Source organism: Schistocerca nitens, chromosome 2 (genome assembly GCF_023898315.1).
Source record: "Schistocerca nitens isolate TAMUIC-IGC-003100 chromosome 2, iqSchNite1.1, whole genome shotgun sequence".
NCBI lineage: Eukaryota > Metazoa > Arthropoda > Insecta > Orthoptera > Acrididae > Schistocerca > Schistocerca nitens.
Window position 1 is genome coordinate 826,217,374 of NC_064615.1, and position 20,510 is coordinate 826,237,883.

General features: G+C 43.2%; 1 protein-coding gene across 1 annotated transcript in view; it reads left to right on the forward strand.

Moving 5' to 3' along the window:
- Positions 1 to 20,510, forward strand: part of LOC126237091 (disks large homolog 5-like) — a 212,172-nt gene that overhangs the window by 165,960 nt on the left and 25,702 nt on the right. The window contains exon 24 of the mRNA XM_049946894.1: positions 13,837 to 14,075. Within this exon, the coding sequence (XP_049802851.1) occupies positions 13,837 to 14,075 (239 nt within the window). The remainder of the gene's footprint in view (positions 1 to 13,836; positions 14,076 to 20,510) is intronic.

Below are 20,510 nucleotides of genomic sequence, written 5' to 3' on the forward strand. Positions count from 1 at the left end.
CGTCAAAGTAGGTGAAGCACTAGGGAAAGCCTCACAAGATGCTGTCCAGGAAATAGTACCACATTTGGGAGGTTGGAGGTCATAAAGGCGTTCTTGTGCAAGCTAAATGGTGTGGTGATGGTGGTCTTCTGGATGTCCTTAGGTGCAACAGGACTCTGGATGAAAGCCTTGGCACAGCTTATTGTTGTGAAGTTTGTAGCACCATCCAGTGCGTTGTTGTAGCTGTGTAGGAGTGGAACTGAGCACCATTCAGGAATAGAACAGACATTTAACATCTGATAATCACCATGAGACATCTATCTCCTTGACAAGGTGAAGGGCAGACACTCACGGGCTCTTTGAAGGACACAACACACTTGTGGCGATCAGTTTGTCAGACTTTACATAATCAATCTTGAGTTTGTCCAATGAGAAGGGCCCGAGGCTGGCAGAAGACTGGTGGTCCAGTCGTGGCATCAGTGCAATGGACAGTCGTATGACAAACTTACCGAGGTGTGCTGGATGGGCATGTGAGAGAAGGAACCTATGCCAGGAGGTCAGCGTATGGGCTGGAGTATGCCACCTGCTTCACATTGAAGAAGACAGTGAACTGGGTGGAGCAGTTAGTTGATCTGGTATCACTGTGAATTAGGTGCCAACAGGTGGTAGTGCCTGATAAAGTCCACTCCAATAATGGATTTGATGACATCAGGGGCTTGAAGGCCGAGGAGAGGTCCCACTGGAGGCCGAAATTGAGGATGCAATGATGTATGCTGTAAGTGGTGATGGTAGAGGTGTTTGCCACAGTCAGGAGGGTTGATGTGGTGACACCAATGTCCCATATGAGCCATTATGGCAAGATAGAAAATTCGCAGCCATTGCCGACCAGGAATGGTGTGACAGAGCAGGCATCGTAGACCAAAGGAGTGAGCAGCAGCCAGGTGCCCAATCCTGGCAGTTGTTGGTGGTTGTGGCCCAAGAGCAGCACTCCCAGGTTGAAGCATCTGGGACAAAGCTCTCATGGTACTAGCCATGCTGTGCGAGGCACCAGCAGGGTGGCTGGAGCTATAGCAGCGATAGCTGTCATTGTGCCAGCAGCTGGGGTTGCACCCTTGGTGGCGATCGGCGTTGAGGGTGTCAACAACAGCCTGTGGCACTGCCATTTTTGTGCTGAGGTGTGTGAAGATGTCATGTACCCTCTACAGCTGGAGAGCATGCTGCAGGCCGGCAAGTAGGGTAGCAGTCCATGAGGAGTGGGGTGGCTTTCAGTGTGACAGCCAGTTGGCAGTGCTATTTTGAGAGAGACTGATGTGCAATGTGATGTCTCAAAGTCTTGTAGCGGCCGGTGGCTGGGGGACAACAAGATGATGTCGGGCATCTTCATCGTGTATGTTGACTTGAACTGGCTGATCACCACGTTGATGCTCAACTGGTGGAGATCACATCCACTGCAGGTCCAGGGGTAAGGGGTTGAAAAGTGGCAGGTGAGCTGTGCTACAGTTGTATAGTGGCATGGAGTCACTGCAATAGGTGGTGTCTCAAATATTGGCACATGGAATGGCAGCAGCAGCAGTAGAAGAAGAAGATATGGGGGCCAGTGGGGGTGTCAGTGTGGCTTCTGGTGCAGGGGACTGGGTGTCCATTGTAGTCAGCTTTTTAGCATTCCAGCTCCACAAGGTGCATGGTCAGATCAGTGATAATTCTGGCGGGTGAATACACGAAACACATGAGAGTGAAATGGCTTGTGATGCAAAGCACGAAATATAGATTGTTGCGAAATACTATCTGTACCCCCAGTATAGTTTGTCACGTGAAACACAACATAATAGCCTCAGTGCGGTTGTGTTCATAGCAAAGAAATAGAAGTAGCTTGTGGGGTGTGCATGTGAGCAGGAGTCTGTGATTTGCACCTAACGAGCCAAGGTGGCTAGCACTGAGGCAGTTAGCAATATGTCGAGTTTGAATCACCTGAGTTTATCATTGGGTTACCAATGTAGGATCATTGGTACCAAATTAAACAATCCACAAAAAATTAGATAAAATTGAGCACATGGGAATAGGCATGGTAGGCAATGGCACAATGAATAACCTTCACAAAACACTTAAGGCAAAAACAGAATTATTGAATTAACTGAACTGCCACAAGGAGCTCTGAAATAATCTCAAGAATTAATAGCTTTTACTGGTTCCTGAAACCATGAGGCACAATATTAATGTCACTTGTTGATATGGTGAATAAGAAAGGAAAGAGTGGCACCAAGAAGTGCAATAAAAATAGCATCATTAGTAGCAATTTGTTCGGGGAGGGGGTGGGGGGGGGAACACCCACTCTATACACTGTCCAACATGAGTGTCGACACACAGAATAAAGTCACTAACCAAACTCTGGCATTGTCACCTTGAAAAGAAGAAGAGAACTGAGAGTGAAGTTAGTCCAATGGAAGAATTGGTAGGAGCAAGGCCATTGTCTTGGTCCCATTAGCCAGTGACTGTATTAGATGGGTGTATGGTTGCATGGCAGAACCAAGACCTTTGGGTGGAAGTACGTGGACAGATTTGCATGAAGAAATGATCTCAATGAATTACTAGTCAGCCATAGCAAAAAACTTGTTGCTTATTGAATGGATTTGGACTGCTAAAATCAAAGTGCAGCGAAGTGCTGTCATAATATTACTGCCTCTTCATCTAGTCACCTGAACATTGTGCTTCTGCGTGACTCAGTGGTACAATCTCAGACTATGTATCCAGAAGTTTGAGCCCCAGTCAGCTGTAGGATTTTTATCTGTTGTATACACTCCTGGAAATGGAAAAAAGAACACAGTGACACCGGTGTGTCAGACCCACCATACTTGCTCCGGACACTGCGAGAGGGCTGTACAAGCAATGATCACACGCACGGCACAGCGGACACACAAGGAACCGCGGTGTTGGCCGTCGAATGGCGCTAGCTGCGCAGCATTTGTGCACCGCCGCCGTCAGTGTCAGCCAGTTTGCCGTGGCATACGGAGCTCCATCGCAGTCTTTAACACTGGTAGCACGCCGCGACAGCGTGGACGTGAACCGTATGTGCAGTTGACGGACTTTGAGCGAGGGCGTATAGTGGGCATGCGGGAGGCCGGGTGGACGTACCGCCGAATTGCTCAACACGTGGGGCGTGAGGTCTCCACAGTACATCGATGTTGTCGCCAGTGGTCGGCGGAAGGTGCACGTGCCCGTCGACCTGGGACCGGACCGCAGCGACGCACGGATGCACGCCAAGACCGTAGGATCCTACGCAGTGCCGTAGGGGACCGCACCGCCACTTCCCAGCAAATTAGGGACACTGTTGCTCCTGGGGTATCGGCGAGGACCATTCGCAACCGTCTCCATGAAGCTGGGATACGGTCCCGCACACTGTTAGGCCGTCTTCCGCTCACGCCCCAACATCGTGCAGCCTGCCTCCAGTGGTGTCGCGACAGGCGTGAATGGAGGGACGAATGGAGACGTGTCGTCTTCAGCGATGAGAGTCGCTTCTGCCTTGGTGCCAATGATGGTCGTATGCGTGTTTGGCGCCATGCAGGTGAGCGCCACAATCAGGACTGCATACGACCGAGGCACACAGGGCCAACACCCGGCATCATGGTGTGGGGAGCGATCTCCTACACTGGCCGTACACCACTGGTGATCGTCGAGGGGACACTGAATAGTGCACGGTACATCCAAACCGTCATCGAACCCATCGTTCTACCATTCCTAGACCGGCAAGGGAACTTGCTGTTCCAACAGGACAATGCACGTCCGCATGTATCCCGTGCCACCCAACGTGCTCTAGAAGGTGTAAGTCAACTACCCTGGCCAGCAAGATCTCCGGATCTGTCCCCCATTGAGCATGTTTGGGACTGGATGAAGCGTCGTCTCACGCGGTCTGCACGTCCAGCACGAACGCTGGTCCAACTGAGGTGCCAGGTGGAAATGGCATGGCAAGCCGTTCCACAGGACTACATCCAGCATCTCTACGATCGTCTCCATGGGAGAATAGCAGCCTGCATTGCTGCGAAAGGTGGATATACACTGTACTAGTGCGACATTGTGCATGCTCTGTTGCCTGTGTCTATGTGCCTGTGGTTCTGTCAGTGTGATCATGTGATGTATCTGACCCCAGGAATGTGTCAATAAAGTTTCCCCTTCCTGGGACAATGAATTCACGGTGTTCTTATTTCAATTTCCAAGAGTGTATATATATAACAGAGGGAAACATTCCACGTGGTCTTTAAATATGTCTGCTTGTGTCTGTATGTGTGGATGGATATGTGTGTGTGTGCGAGTGTATACCTGTCCTTTTTTCCCCCTAAGGTAAGTCTTTCCGCTCCCGGGATTGGAATGACTCCTTACCCTCTCCCTTAAAACCCACATCCTTTCGTCTTTCCCTCTCCTTCCCTCTTTCCTGATGAGGCAACAGTTTGTTGCGAAAGCTTGAATTTTGTGTGTATATTTGTGTTTGTTTGTGTGTCTATCGACCTGCCAGCGCTTTTGTTTGGTAAGTCTCATCATCTTTATATATATATATATAAAGATGATGTGACTTACCGAACGAAAGCGCTGGCAGGTCGATAGACAAACAAACAAACACACACACAAAATTCAAGCTTTCGCAACAAACTGTTGCCTCATCAGGAAAGAGGGAAGGAGAGGGAAAGACGAAAGGATGTGGGTTTTAAGGGAGAGGGTAAGGAGTCATTCCAATCCCGGGAGCGGAAAGACTTACCTTAGGGGGGGAAAAAGGACGGGTATACACTCGCACACACACACATATCCATCCACACATATACAGACACAAGCAGACATATTTAAAGACAAAGAGTTTGGGCAGAGATGTCAGTCGAGGCGGAAGTGCAGAGGCAAAGATGTTGTTGAATGACAGGTGAGGTATGAGTGGCGGCAACTTGAAATTAGCAGAGATTGAGGCCTGGTGGATAACGAGAAGAGAGGATATATTGAAGAGCAAGTTCCCATCTCCGGAGTTCGGATAGGTTGGTGTTAGTGGGAAGTATCCAGATAACCCGGACGGTGTAACACTGTGCCAAGATGTGCTGGCCGTGCACCAAGGCATGTTTAGCCACAGGGTGATCCTCATTACCAACAAACACTGTCTGCCTGTGTCCATTCATGCAAATGGACAGTTTGTTGCTGGTCATTCCCACATAGAATGCGTCACAGTGTAGGCAGGTCAGTTGGTAGATCACATGAGTGCTTTCACACGTGGCTCTGCCTTTGATCGTGTACACCTTCCGGGTTACAGGACTGGAGTAGGTGGTGGTGGGAGGGTGCATGGGACAGGTTTTACACCGGGGGCGGTTACAAGGGTAGGAGCCAGAGGGTAGGGAAGGTGGTTTGGGGATTTCATAGTCTTGGGGAGTTGGATCATTAGGGGTAGGATTAGGATCATTTTTCTTCGTGGCAAAGTGATACTTCCAGCAGAGAGTATATATATAGAGGGAAACATTCCACGTGGGAAAAATATATCTAAAAACACAGATGATGTGACTTACCGAACGAAAGTGCTGCCAGGTCGATAGACACACAAACAAACACAAACATACACACAAAATTCAAGCTTTCGCGACAAACTGTTGCCTCATCAGGAAAGAGGGAAGGAGAGGGAAAGACGAAAGGATGTGGGTTTTAAGGGAGAGGGTAAGGAGTCATTCCAATCCCGGGAGTGGAAAGACTTACCTTAGGGGGAAAAAAGGACAGGTATACACTCGCGCACACACACACATATCCATCCGCACATACACAGACACAAGCAGACATTTGTAAACGCCAAAGTGCCATCAAGGCGAACAAGAGGTGACCGAGACATGTAACCAGTGACACCCCATACCATTACACGGGGTGATGCGCCAGAATGGCGATGATGAATACATGCTCCCAATGTGCATTCACCTCGATATCGCCAAACACGGATGCGACCATCATGATGCTGTAAACAGGAACTGGATTCATCCGAAAAAATGACTTTTGCCATTCGTGCACCCATGTTCGTCATTGAGTACACCATCACAGGCGCTCCTGTCTGTGATGCAGCGTCAAGGGTAACCACGGCCATGGTCTCCGAGCTGATAGTCCATCCTGCTGCAAACGTTGTCGAACTGTTCGTGCAGATGGTTGTTGTCTAAGAGTTGTCATCCTCCACACCAATACTGTGGCGTCCTTAGGACTTTGGTATGCAGTATGCCATTTCCGATGTGGACAGCCATTTTTAAGGAAAATGGATACTCTGAGAAGCAGATTTGTCGGGCTATGGATTTTGGACCATCTCTGGAGGTGCATGAAGAGGAACATAGATCAGTGGCCTTTATTCCATATGCTGGGGGCATATCGTTTAAGACTGGAAGAATTTTAAGGAATTTGAACATTAAAAGAGTCCATCTTCTTGATTTGGGGCTTAGGAAACCCAGTGTATACAAAATTCCGTGTCAGTGTGGGAAGGCTTATAATGGCCATTTGATTCGTACAGTTCATGACAAGTATGTGGAACATTGCCGTCATTCGAGGTTACAACAGCTGGAAAAAACCAGCAGTAGCAGAATACTGCTTAAATGAGGGACACGGTATGAAATTTGACGAAACTGTGACAATTGCCAACACTTAGCAGGATGTGGAATCCTGTGCTATCCCGCATCAAAACAGAAAGTTCTGTGGTGCGACTAGTCCTAGTGTTCAAAAATCATCCCCGAGTGCGATATTGTTGCCGCCAGTGTTCTACTAAGGGCAGTCTTGGAGGGCAGCAACCATGATGGGCGGCGTATGTGCCGTGTATGGTACAGTGGCCTATATAGGATGTTGATTTGCAGCCTGGCATCAGTACTCAGTGGGATTCATCAGCAGAAGCAGCATTCTCCTGAAGATGGCAACCAGTTGGATCACCAAAATATCGAATCGAGTTGATTTTAGGATCCGGCAGCAAACCCAAAGAGACTTTCAAGACTTATTACACCGGGATAGTCTGTGAAGTCACACCATACCAAAATTACCTGACTATTGAAACTGAAGGAAGCAGTTTGTTGATGCTGATTGTGTAATATGATGATTACAATGTGTCCATTGAAAATATGTCCCAGACATGGGTTTCAAAACCATGATCTCCCATTTTGTCACAAGTGGTCACCTTTAACAATTAAGACACTTGGGCACCTGTTTGGATGGACTCGGATCCTCATTGTAACATTTGTTTGCACCTATTTCTCTGAATAATACTCTGTTCTCCAGCAACTTATAAATAGCACAACATGTGAAACAGTTGATAGGCAGACAGGATGTTATGCTACTGTAGCAAACTATACTATTCACAGAAAATTTGAGGCAAGTGTGTGACACTGAAAAATTGAATGGTACTCAAGTAGCCTAATTGACAATCCCCGTCACAAGTCCTAAACTTGATTCAGCTTGCCTTTTGTGAGTACAAAGTCTCTCCATCATAAATCTGAAATAAAGTTTTGAGACACGACCTACTACAGCCATGAATATAGTGAATCCAATAAGTGACCCAGTTGTTATTAATTTTGTTTTCAGTAAGTGACAAGAGTAAAACAACCACTGGTCTAGGTTTTTTCCCTGTATCTACTCTGACATCTACGCATATATCCTGCAAGCTACTATACAGTGTGTAGTAAGGAGTACTTTGTTCAGTTATTAATGATTTTCTCTCTTGTTCCATTCTCGAATTACCAACAAGCAGTATTGGCCATTGTCAACCATTGCAAATGCTGACTTGTACAGACTGCCTTGAATTGAATGTAAATTATTACTGTTCATGTTAACAAGTAAAATGCATTATGGTATGAACTTATGAAGTGTGTACTTCTGTGTAGAACACAGTTTTGTGCCAGCTTCATAGATCTATGTGATACACAGTAAAACATCACAACAAACTGCTTGGTTAAGCTGTATGTGTGTTGTACTTAGTGGTGGAAATGGAAACTTAACACTGTGACATACACTGGAAGAGAATGACCACACTGGTGTGTTTGGATAGCTTAAACATTAAAGCATGAATGAAAATGTCACTTAAATGCTTTGAAATATGGCAGATAAACATATTTTATAGGGGCACTATAGCTAAATTTCATACTAGTGACTGGAATGTCAAAAACAATACTAAGTGAATATAATAGAGGGAAACATTCCACTTGGGAAAAATATATCTAAAAACAAAGATGATGTGACTTACCGAACGAAAATGCTGGCAGGTCGATAGACACACAAACAAACACAAACATACACATGAAATTCAAGCTTTCGCAACAAACTGTTGCTTCATCAGGAAAGAGGGAAGGAGAGGGAAAGACAAAAGAATGTGGGTTTTAAGGGAGAGGGTAAGGAGTCATTCCAACCCCGGGAGTGGAAAGACTTACCTTGGGGGAAAAAAGGACAGATATACACTCGCGCACACACACACATATCCATCCGCACATACACAGACACAAGCAGACATTTGTAAAGGCAAAGAGTTTGGGCAGAGATGTCAGTCGAGGCGGAAGTAGAGGCAAAGATGTTGTTGAAAGACAGGTGAGGTATGAGCGGCGGCAAATTGAAATTAGCGGAGATTGAGGCCTGGCGGATAATGAGAAGAGGATATACTGAAGGGCAAGTTCCCATCTCCGGAGTTCTGACAGGTTGGTGATAGTGGGAAGTATCCAGATAACCCGGACGGTGTAACACTGTGCCAAGATGTGCTGGCCGTGCACCAAGGCATGTTTAGCCACAGGGTGATCCTCATTACCAACAAACACTGTCTGCCTGTGTCCATTCATGTGAATGGACAGTTTGTTGCTGGTCATTCCCACATAGAAAGCTTCACAGTGTAGACAGGTCAGTTGGTAAATCACGTGGGTGCTTTCACACGTGGCTCTGCCATTGATCGTGTACACCTTCTGGGTTACAGGACTGGAGTAGGTGGTGGTGGGAGGGTGCATGGGACAAGTTTTACACCGGGGGCAGTTACAAGGGTAGGAGCCAGAGGGTAGGGAAGGTGGTTTGGGGATTTCATAGGAATGAACTAAGAGGTTACGAAGGTTAGGTGGACGGCCTGGATACTTCCCACTAACACCAACCTGTCAGAACTCTGGAGATGGGAACTTCCCCTTCAGTATATCCTTTTCTCGTTATACACCAGGCCTCAATCTCCGCTAATTTCAATTTGCCGCCGCTCATACCTCACCTGTCTTTCAACAACATCTTTGCCTCTACTTCCGCCTCAACTGACATATCTGCCCAAACTCTTTGCCTTTACAAATGTCTGCTTGTGTCTGTGTTTGTGCAGATGGATATGTATGTGTGTGTGAGTGTATACCTGTCCTTTTTTCACCCAAGGTAAGTCTTTCCGCTCCCGGGATTGGAATGACTCCTTACCCTCTCCCTTAAAACCCACATCCTTTTGTCTTTCCCTCTCCTTCTCTCTTTCCTGATGAAGCAACAATTTGTTGCGAAAGCTTGAATTTCGTGTGTATGTTTGTGTGTCTATCGACCTGCCAGCACTTTCGTTCGGTAAGTCACATCATCTTTGTTTTTAGATATACAATACTAAGTGAGCTAGACTATCACTAACATTGCTTCATATTAGTGGCTGTTAGCCCCTGTGAGTATTGTGGTTGTCTGACTGTTTTGCATAGTGCCTTGTGTTGTGTGGAGGGAGGGTGTGTCAACACGATTTGTGTATAGTCCAGTTAAAATTACCTGATAGTTAACAATTCACACATTGGATCTGCCTTCCTCCCATCAGAGCAAGCAAACCGTTTGCAGTTGCCAGACTGCCACAACAATTAGTCATTTCATTTTCAGTACCTTGTCCAGCTTTCTCATGTTTCTTACACAGCAGTAACCAAACACAACTGGATTCTTCTGCGCAAGATGAGATTCAGCCACACCTATGGAATTATTATAACCAGAGAGATTGGCTTACATCAGATAAGCTTCACATAACATTGCATGAAACCATTTTTTTTAAGGCTGCAGTTAATCATTGTGACTGGGTCATTAGACTCCTAAATTCAACTACTTTTTGAACTGTAATTATATAGCATAGTGGTTAGTGTATAAACCTGATGTGTGGAAGGTCGTAGTTTCAAATCTTGTCAAATGCAGAGAAATTTATTATTTTCTGAATCTAATCTAAAGACTTTGAGTATGATTTATATTCACGTATTTGATGTGAATGTATTTCTTTCTTCTTTCCAGTACATTGCCACATCATTTTCCTCATTGTATTGACTTTTTTGTTTTCTTTTTTTTCTGTCACTCTCTTTTTCGTTTGGACCCTGCTTGTGTCGCCTATAATCCGCAACCAAGTGCCAACAAAACTGCTCATTAGTTGGTAACATGGCCTCTCATGTAATCAGTGTGGGGATAGTTTCAGGTAACCAATGACAGTGCAAAATTACAGTTTGCTTTTACCACTGAAATTTAAATTTTGCTGCGTAAGATCGTTATGCACACACTAACATTATGAAATTTTTACGTTGTGAGTTTGCTCATAGAGGCTAGCCTTGAATGCCTGAAGAAAGCAATCATGATTTAAGTTCCACCACAGATTGTTGATCACTGTTTCCTCTGATACACTGTACATCATGACGTCCTGCTTGGGACACGAGTTTAAATTCAGGGCTACAAAACACATCATCTGCCGCAGTTCAGTCATTGGTCACTTAAAATCAGCTGTCAACAGAGTACCTTGCATTTCCATCCTATCTTGTGATGGCCACTTCCAACATTGCTGCACGTTACACATTAACAACTTCTGTGAAGAGATTAGCTGTGTTCGTATGTCACCTATAAACGAGTGGTAGCCAGCAGCGATTAACACTTGTAGCCGCAAGTGACAGATGTCACCTATCAATTAATTTTAATTGAACAATAGGATCTTCGTTAACACTGTAAAGCAAACAATTATTGTCAAGAAAATTGTGTTGTAAGTCCTGTAATAATGCACAGCAGACCAGAATGGAGTAAAATGTTTAAATAAAACTGTTGTTTCAATTTGTGGTAGTAATATGTGGTTTAATAAATGTATTCCTCAGATGTTCAGAAATGTACCCAAATCTTAAGTGAATGATCTGTTATTTCCAGTGCTGTAAAAATACAGTAAAATCAGGCATGTATAATGCAGTGTTAACAGTTAATTTTTTTTTGAAAAATGTTCCAATATTTCTACGGAATCCAAACTCATCTTCCCCGAGGTCAGCTTCTACCAATTTTTTCATTCGTCTGTAAAGAATTTGTGTTATTATTTTGCAGCTATGACTTATTAAACTGATAGTTTGGTAATTTTCACATCTGTCAGCACCTGCTTTCTTTGGGATTGGAGTTGTTATATTCTTCTTGAAGTCTGAGGGTATTTCGCCTGTCTTGTACATCTTGCTCACCAGATGGTAGAGTTTTGTCAGGACAGGCTCTCCCAAGGCTATCAGTAGTTCTAATGGAATGTTGTCTACTCCTGGGGCCTTATTTCAGCTCAGGTCTTTCAGTGCTCTGTCAAACTCTTCACGCAGTATCGTATCTCCCATTTCATCTTCATCTACATACTCTTCCATTTCCATAATATTGTCCTCAAGTACATCGCCCTTGTATAGACCCTCTATATACTCCTTCCACCTTTCTGCTTTCCCTTGTTTGCTTAGAACTGGGTTTCCATCTGAGCTCTTGATATTCATACAAGTGGCTATCTTTTCTCCAAAGGTCTCTTTAATTTTCCTGTAGGCAGTATCTATCTTACCCCTAGTGAGATAAACCTCTACATCCTTACATTTGTCCTCTAGCCATCCCTGCTTAGCCATTTTGCACTTCCTGTCGATCTCATTTTTGAGACGTTTGTATTCCTTTTTGCCTGCTTCATTTACTGCATTTTTATATTTTCTCCTTTCATCAATTAAATTCAATATTTCTTCTGTTACCCAAGGATTTCTACTAGCCTCCGTCTTTTTACCTACTTGATCCTCTGCTGCCTTCACTACTTCATCCCTCAAAGCTACCCATTCTTCTTCTACTGTATTTCTTTCTCCCATTCCTGTCAATTATTCCCTTATGCTCTCCCTGAAACTCTGTAGAACCTCTGGTTTAGTCAGTTTATCCAGATCCCAACTCCTTAAATTCCCACCTTTGCGCAGTTTCTTCAGTTTTAATCTGCAGTTGATAACCAATAGATTGTGGTCAGAGTCCACATCTGCCCCTGGAAATGTCTTACAATTTAAAACCTGGTTCCTAAATCTCTGTCTTACCATTATATAATCTACCTGATACCTTCTAGTATCTCCAGGATCTTCTATGTATACAACCTTCTTTTATGATTCTTGAACCAAGTGTTAGCTATGATTAAGTTATGCTCTGTGCAAAATTCTACCAGACGGCTTCCTCTTTTGTTTCTTACCCCCAATCCATATTCACCTACTGTGTTTCCTTCTCTCCCTTTTCCTACTCTTGAATTCCAGTCACCCATGCCTATTAAATCTCATCATACATTTCATCAATTTCTTCATCATCTGCAGAGCTAGTTGGCATATAAACTTGTACTACTGTAGTAGGCATGAGCTTTGTGTCTATCTTGGCCACAATAATGCGTTCACTATGCTGTTTGTAGTAGCTTACCTGCATTCCTATTTTTTTTTATTCATTATTAAACCTACTCCTGCATTACCCCTATTTGATTTTGTATTTATAACCCTGTATTCACCTGACCAAAAGTCTTGTTCCTCCTGCCACCGAACTTCACTAATTCCCACTATATCTAGCTTTAACCTATCCATTTGACTTTTTAAATTTTCTAACGTACCTGCCTGATTAAGGGATCTAACATTCCATGCTCCGATCCGTAGAACGCCAGTTTTCTTTCTCCTGATAATGATGTCTTCTTGAGTAGTCCCCGCCCGGAGATCCGATTGGGGGACTATTTCACCTCCAGAATATTTTACCCAAGAGGATGCCATCATCATTTAACCATACAGTAAAGCTGAATGCCCTCGGGAAAAATTACTGCTGTAGTTTCCCCTTGCTTTCAGCTGTTCGCAGTACCAGCACAGCAAGGCCGTTTTGGTTAGTGTTACAAGGCCAGATCAGTCAATCATCCAGACTGTTGCCCCTTCAACTGCTGAAAAGGCTGCTGCCCCTCTTCAGGAACCACACGTTTGTCTGGCCTCTCAACAGATACCCCTTCATTGTGGTTGCACCTATGGTACGCCATCTGTATCGCTGTGGCACATAAGCTTCCCCACCAACGGCAAGGTCCATGGTTCATGAGGGGGGAGCTCTTTGATATTCACGCAAAAAAAAATGTTGGACCCCAATGAAATCGAACTATGGGATAACCCAAGCTGCGACTAATTTCTACCATTGCACTGTGTTCTGTTGCAAGTTTTGATGTGATTTTGAACACAGTGGCATATATGTCTTCCCTAGGTAACTTGTCAGCTCTTTCCTTGTTATGAATCAAGAGTGCTGGTGTTCCCATCTTTGAAGTTTTTCACCCTTTTTCTAACACTGCTGTCATCTTTGTACACGTCTCCATATTCATGCACAAGTCTTAGATGAATTTGAGCAGCAACAGGTTTTTCTTCTTTGATGAGGGGTTCAATGACAGGACACTATTAAAACAAAACATTGATTTGACAGTGTTGTAAGCCTAGCCTGTGGTCACGTGATAGAAATTAATGACATCTCAATGTGTCAACATGTACTGTTCACTCTGTTGTACTTGTGTCATTACAACATAGTCCTAATCATCTAGCCATCTGTGGTTTACTTTGAAAACTAAGGAAGATTTGTCTTTTGAATAGTCACATCACCATTGTTTAAAACACTATTCAGTATTTGCTTTTGTCTTTACAGAGTAGATGAAGAATTACTTCTTCGACGCAGTGTTGGTGACTTGGAGGGTGATGCCAGACGTGGTACAACATCTGCTCGGCGGAGTTTTTTCCGCCGTAAAAAGCATCAGCGAAGCTCATCTCGTGACTCTAAAGAGCTTGCTAGCTTCTCCAACATTAATTTGGGATGGTATAGTGACTCTGGAACTCTGAATGAGGAAGTAGCTCTTTGTTCATATCAGCGGGTCGAGAGGCTAGATTGTAAGTTGTATGTATAAATTCGCTACTGCTGATTTTTGTTGCAGAATATTTGGGCATTTACAGGCCTTTATTTTGTATGATGTGTACTGCCAAATTTGATCACATTTTATTGCTTCACTACTGAGCCACTAATATATCAGAAAGTTCTTGAACACTGTACTTCTAATTTTTACGGAATACTCTAATAAATGTTCAGATGGACATATTTGGGGGGGGGGGGGGGAATTATTTTAATGCTTTTATGAACATTTTAAAATTGTGAGTACAACATTTGTTTTACATTACTTCAACTGCTGCAAAAGTTCTATTGTTAGCACATTTCACTCAAAAATCTGTGGTTCTGCGAGCACACACACACACACACACACACACACACACACACACACACACACACACACACACAAAGTGTATCTGAAATGAATGTAGAAAATTAGAGGGCTTGTGTTTCATATAGCAACCCATGCCCACATCCCTTAGCGTATGGCACTAGGTGTTGTTGAACAGCGTCGTGCGGCGCCAAGATGGTTGGCACACAGCATGCCAATCGAGCCCCCTGGTAGCAGGTCTGCAGGACCACGATTTCCTTGTATTGTAACATCATGGTAAAAGAGATGCTGGGTTGTAGTTTTATGATCTTTATTTGCAGTTGCTGTAGCCAACATAGTTGTGGATATTCCAGGCAGGACAACACTACAGGCTTTCCGCCACCTGTTACTGGCACATGAACACATTGCTTTTGATTGTGCAAATGCCTGTTTGATAAGTGCTGCATATATGACAGCATGTGTGCACACTGTGGAGTCTGGTTCGCCCTGCTTCAGTTTGTCATAAAACAGGGACGCTCTTGTATTTGTTACTATGTGGAGCAGACAGGAAATGGAACGCTGTTTTTGGGAGGAATGGGCGACATGCACTGTGCTTATGGGGTGGTGAATGGAAGTGCTCACGCGGTCCAACATTTGTACATTTGGCAGTTTCCGAATTGTGGAGTGTCAGATCCATGCACATATACTGGCATCCACAGGTCCCTATGAGAGACGGAATCACTGGCACATTCTCATAATGGCATGTGTACATTTAAAGCCTTCTTCAAAACACGATATATTCATTTTGTGTTACAGTTGCAAAGGCCTGACAGCAGCAGTTGTCAATGCACAGTGCGTACACCAGGGCTTGAAGTTAGCAGGCTGGAAAGCACACGCTCAACAAGGTCACAAGAAATTGGTGTAAGCCATTCCACAGTTTGGCTTGTTTGGCATGAAGATGATTTACAAACCTACCGCCTGTGGAACATTCAGGCCTTTAATCCAGACAATTTTCCACATCAAATTGAATTCTGGAAGTGGTTTTTACAAAAGTGTGCCATTCAACAGGACTTCCCAAACCATGTACTTTTTACAGATGAGGCATCCTTTACACAAGAGGGTATGTTCAACAGACAGTCACCATGTGTGGGCATGGGGAGATTTGCTTGCTGCCTTTATTCATGGCCACCAAGAGTGCTTTGATGTCAACATATGAGCCAGCTTGGTAGGTGATAATCTGATTGGTCCATACATGTTGTCCCAGTGACTTAACACAGACAGACACTTAATCTTTTTGCAAGAAACTCTGCCAGAGTTGTTGGAACGTGTTCTACTCAACATGTGACAGTGTATGTGGTAACAACATGATGTGTACCTGTGAACTTTAGGCATGCATTGCAAATGCATTTGGATGAAACTTTTGGTGAGCACTGGATAGGGCACAGTGGGCCGGTGGCATGGCCTGCATATTCCCCCGACTTGATCCCCTTTGATTTTTTTCTTCTGGGTCACCTGAAATCTGGATACTGATGGAGAGCCAGTAGTATGCATTATGGCAGCCTCCAGTGCAATTTACACTTTGCCAGGAACATATGAAAGAGTTTCACAGTCACTCCAGCATGATTGCACAGCATGCATTCGAGCAGGACGACATAATTTTGAGCAATTTTTGTAACTGTTTTCAAATAAAGGTTGTAAAACTTCACCCCGACATCTCATTTATCTCGATGTCACAAATACATTGATAACTTTGCCCTGCAAACCTTTCCGCTCCCGGGATTGGAATGACACCTTACCCTCTCCATATATATATATATATATATATATATATATATATATATAGGGAAACATTCCACGGGGGAAAAATATATCTAAAAACAAAGATGATGTGACTTACCGAACGAAAGCGCTGGCAGGTCGATAGACAAACAAACAAATACAAACACACACACAAAATTCAAGCTTTCGCAACAAACTGTTGCCTCATCAGGAAAGAGGGAAGGAGAGGGAAAGACGAAAGGATGTGGGTTTTAGGGGAGAGGGTAAGGAGTCATTCCAATCCCGGGAGCGGAAAGACTTACCTTAGGGGGAAAAAAGGACGGGTATACACTCGCACACACACACATATCCATCCACACATATACAGACACAAGCAGACATCTCACAAGCAGACATATTAGAAGACAAAGAGTTTGGGCAGAGATGTCAGTCGAGGCAGAAGTGAAGAGGCAAAGATGATGTTGAATGACAGGTGAGGTATGAGTGGCGGCAACTTGAAATTAGCGGAGATTGAGGCCTGGTGGGTAACGGGAAGAGAGGATATATTGAAGAGCAAGTTCCCATCTCCGGAGTTCGGATAGGTTGGTGTTAGTGGGAAGTATCCAGATAACCCGGACAGTGTAACACTGTGCCAAGATGTGCTGGCCGTGCACCAAGGCATGTTTAGCCACAGGGTGATCCTCATTACCAACAAGCACTGTCTGCCTGTGTCCATTCATGTGAATGGACAGTTTGTTGCAGGTCATTCCCACATAGAATGCATCACAGTGTAGGCAGGTCCTAAAATCCACAAACCCAATCATCCCGGCCGCCCCATTGTAGCTGGTTACCAAGCCCCCACAGAACATATCTCTGCCTACGTAGATCAACACCTTCAACCCATTACATGCAGTCTCCCATCCTTCATCAAAGGCACCAACCACTTTCTCAAACGCCTGGAATCCTTACCCAATCTGTAACCCCCGGAAACCATCCTTGTAACCATTGATGCCACTTCCTTATACGCAAATATTCCGCACGTCCAGGGCCTCGCTGCGATGGAGCATTTCCTTTCATGCCGATCACCTGCCACCCTACCTAAAACCTCTTTCCTCATCATCCTGACCCACAACTTCTTCACTTTTGAAGGCCAGACATACCAACAACTAAAGGGAACAGCCATGGGTACCAGTATGGCCCCCTCATACGCCAACCTATTCATGGGTCGCTTAGAGGAAGCCTTCTTGGTTACCCAGGCCTGCCAACCCAAAGTTTGGTACAGATTTATTGATGACATCTTCATGATCTGGACTCACAGTGAAGAACTACTCCAGAATTTCCTCTCCAACCTCAACTCCTTTGGTTCCATCAGATTCACCTGGTCCTACTCCAAATCCCATGCCACTTTCCTTGACGTTGACCTCCACCTGTCCAATGGCCACCTTCACACGTCCGTCCACATCAAACCCACCAACAAGCAACAGTACCTCCATTATGACAGCTGCCACCCATTCCACATCAAACGGTCCCTTCCCTACAGCCTAGGTCTTCGTGGAAAACGAATCTGCTCCAGTCCGGAATCCCTGAACCATTACACCCACAACCTGACTACACTAACAAAGAGTTTGGTATATAAGTATATATATGGAAAAGGTTTTTACTAAAAAGTCGGAAAGTTCTTGGCTGATTTACCCCAGATTTTTACGTGATATGCTAATAAATTTTCGGACGGACATAGGCTGCATGTTTTTTAATATATTCGCCCAAAATTCTATATGAAAATAAGTCATAGTTTAACATTGTTACCAAAAATCTTGAAAAGTTTGTGACCAGTTAACTTCAAAATTTTACATGATAATCTAATAAAGCCTGGGACGGACGTGGGCTACAAATTTTTGGAATGTATGTGGTATATAAGTATATATGCACTATATAAATTTGCTAACATCGAGTATTGATTTAAGGGTCAGGGAGTCGTTTCTGAAAGTATTTGTATGGAGGGTAGCCATGTATGGAAGTGAAACATGAACGATAAATAGTTTGGACAAGAAGAGAATAAAAGCTTTCGAAATGTGGTGCTACAGAAGAATGCTGAAGATTAGATGGGTAGATCACGTAACTAATGAGGAGATATTGAATAGAATTTGGGAGAAGAGGAGTTTGTTGCACAACTTGACTAGAAGAAGGGACCTTTTGGTGGGACATGTTCTGAGGCATCAAGGGATCACCAATTTAGTACTGGAGGGCAGCATGGATGGTAAAAATTGTAGAGGGAGACCAAGAGATGAATACACTAAGCAGTTACAGAAGGATGTAGGCTGCAGTAGGTACTGCAAAGGATAGAGTAGCATGGAGAGCTGCATCAAACCAGTCTCAGGACTGAAGACCACAACAATAAACAACATATAAATGGGGAAGTTTACTAACAAAAATAACGAAGTTCTTGATGAAATCATTTCAAATTTTTTCTCTAATAAACTTCTAATAAAGCTTTTCTGGCTGGAATAATATTTGCCTTAATTGGGTCGTTTACCTTGGAACTTTGTACACTGGTAGCCAGTAATTCTGAAGCTCAACACTCTCTGTTATTACAGTACGCGATTGGCTTCACCGCGTATTCAGAAACGCAGTATGGAGAACATTCTGAAATGTATTCAAGCATCTGTTTGCCGGTGCAGCGCTTCTGCAGCACCAAATTCAGAAGCGACATAAGCTTCAGATTTTTAATACATATGGTATATAAATATATACTACATAAATGGGAAACATAGTTGGAAAAAAATGTGAAATGTTCATGACTGATTCACTCCAAATTTTTATGTGATACTGTAATAAATATTTGTACATATGTTGACTACACATTTTTAAAAATATATATGGTATATAAAAATCTATATTTGTTTTATTATATAAAATGCGTTACTGAAAATCTCAAAAATACTTCAATTTTTTCGCGACACTCTCATAAAGGTTCAGATGGACATAGTCTAGATATTTTTTTAATACATATGGTACATCAATATATATATATATATATATAAAACATAAAGGGGAAACACTGTTAGCAAAAATCTTGAAAATTTTTGACCAATTTACTTCATATTTTTACACAGTACTCTAATAAACACTCTGGCAGACATAGGATACATGTTTTTCAGTTATATAAGACTTGAAGAGGACACATTAACAAAAATCTTGAAAAGTCCTTGAGCAATTTAGTTACAATATTTAGGTGATACTTCTAACATTCTGACGATTTACAGTGCGAGTGTGGAGATGGGTTATATCGGCTTACTCCCCAAAAGCACCTTCCACTTCTTTACAAGATGACTTACTTAGAATTTGCAGCCACTCTTCTTTACCGAATATCCGACTGCTGGAAACCCTCTTGACTTCTTCTCCGTCAAATAATGCTAGGTACAGGAATTTTTAGACTCTTTCTACTTATGAAATAAATAGACATACAAACTTTACTTTTCGTCAACTAACGATGTATTTGACCTCCATACACAATAAAAATCTCACTTTCCACATGAATATGTAACTTCTTGCAAGTCTCTCATACAGTCAGACATTAGAAACAAATTGGGTTACAGTTAAAAGAAAGTTGGCTTGGATACCACGACCTTTCTTAACATGAATCATAAAATTAGTCTTGCCTCTAACAAGGTTGCGTCAAGAGTGTACAAGAGTTCTTTTTCAACTGTTCTTCTTTTTCAACTGTTCTTGTTCTAATAACAATAGTCAATGACACAATAAGCCCAGAGCTACATATAAACTCCATGGTTCTTCCTTACACACTCACTAAAACATGTATGGATTGCCCGACAGGTACTTGTCGGTGCCGTCCGACTGCCGCGTGTAGTTTCTTCCCCCGACTGATTTGAAACCTGCACACACAAACATGTGACACCCAGTAGGTAGGATTCTATCATCCCACACACATATCCAGAAAATCGTGTGTTCGAGATGGTAGAAGGCTGAGTGGTTCTAGAATTTACACAGAAATTCTCGAATCACTACATATCCCCCTCCTCTCAGATTGAACACCTGATATTTTGTACATAATCATTATGCAAATAATATCACTCATAATAACATTTCGTATCTTAACAGTATACATTTCTTACATATGTTTATATACGTATCTTTACTTTCAATAACAATTCTCTGTCCTCTCATGAACAATCTTTCTCTTATTGTTTTTCTACTCTTTTCTTATTTTGCTTTGTTATTAAGACATGAGCATTTACTCATGGTTTTAGTCAGGTTTACTAATATTTAGGAGTTGTGAGGACACTCTTCTTTTTTCCAATTGTAATCTTCGTACTATCTTTTTCCTAGTATGTACTATTTTCATTATTTGTAGCTT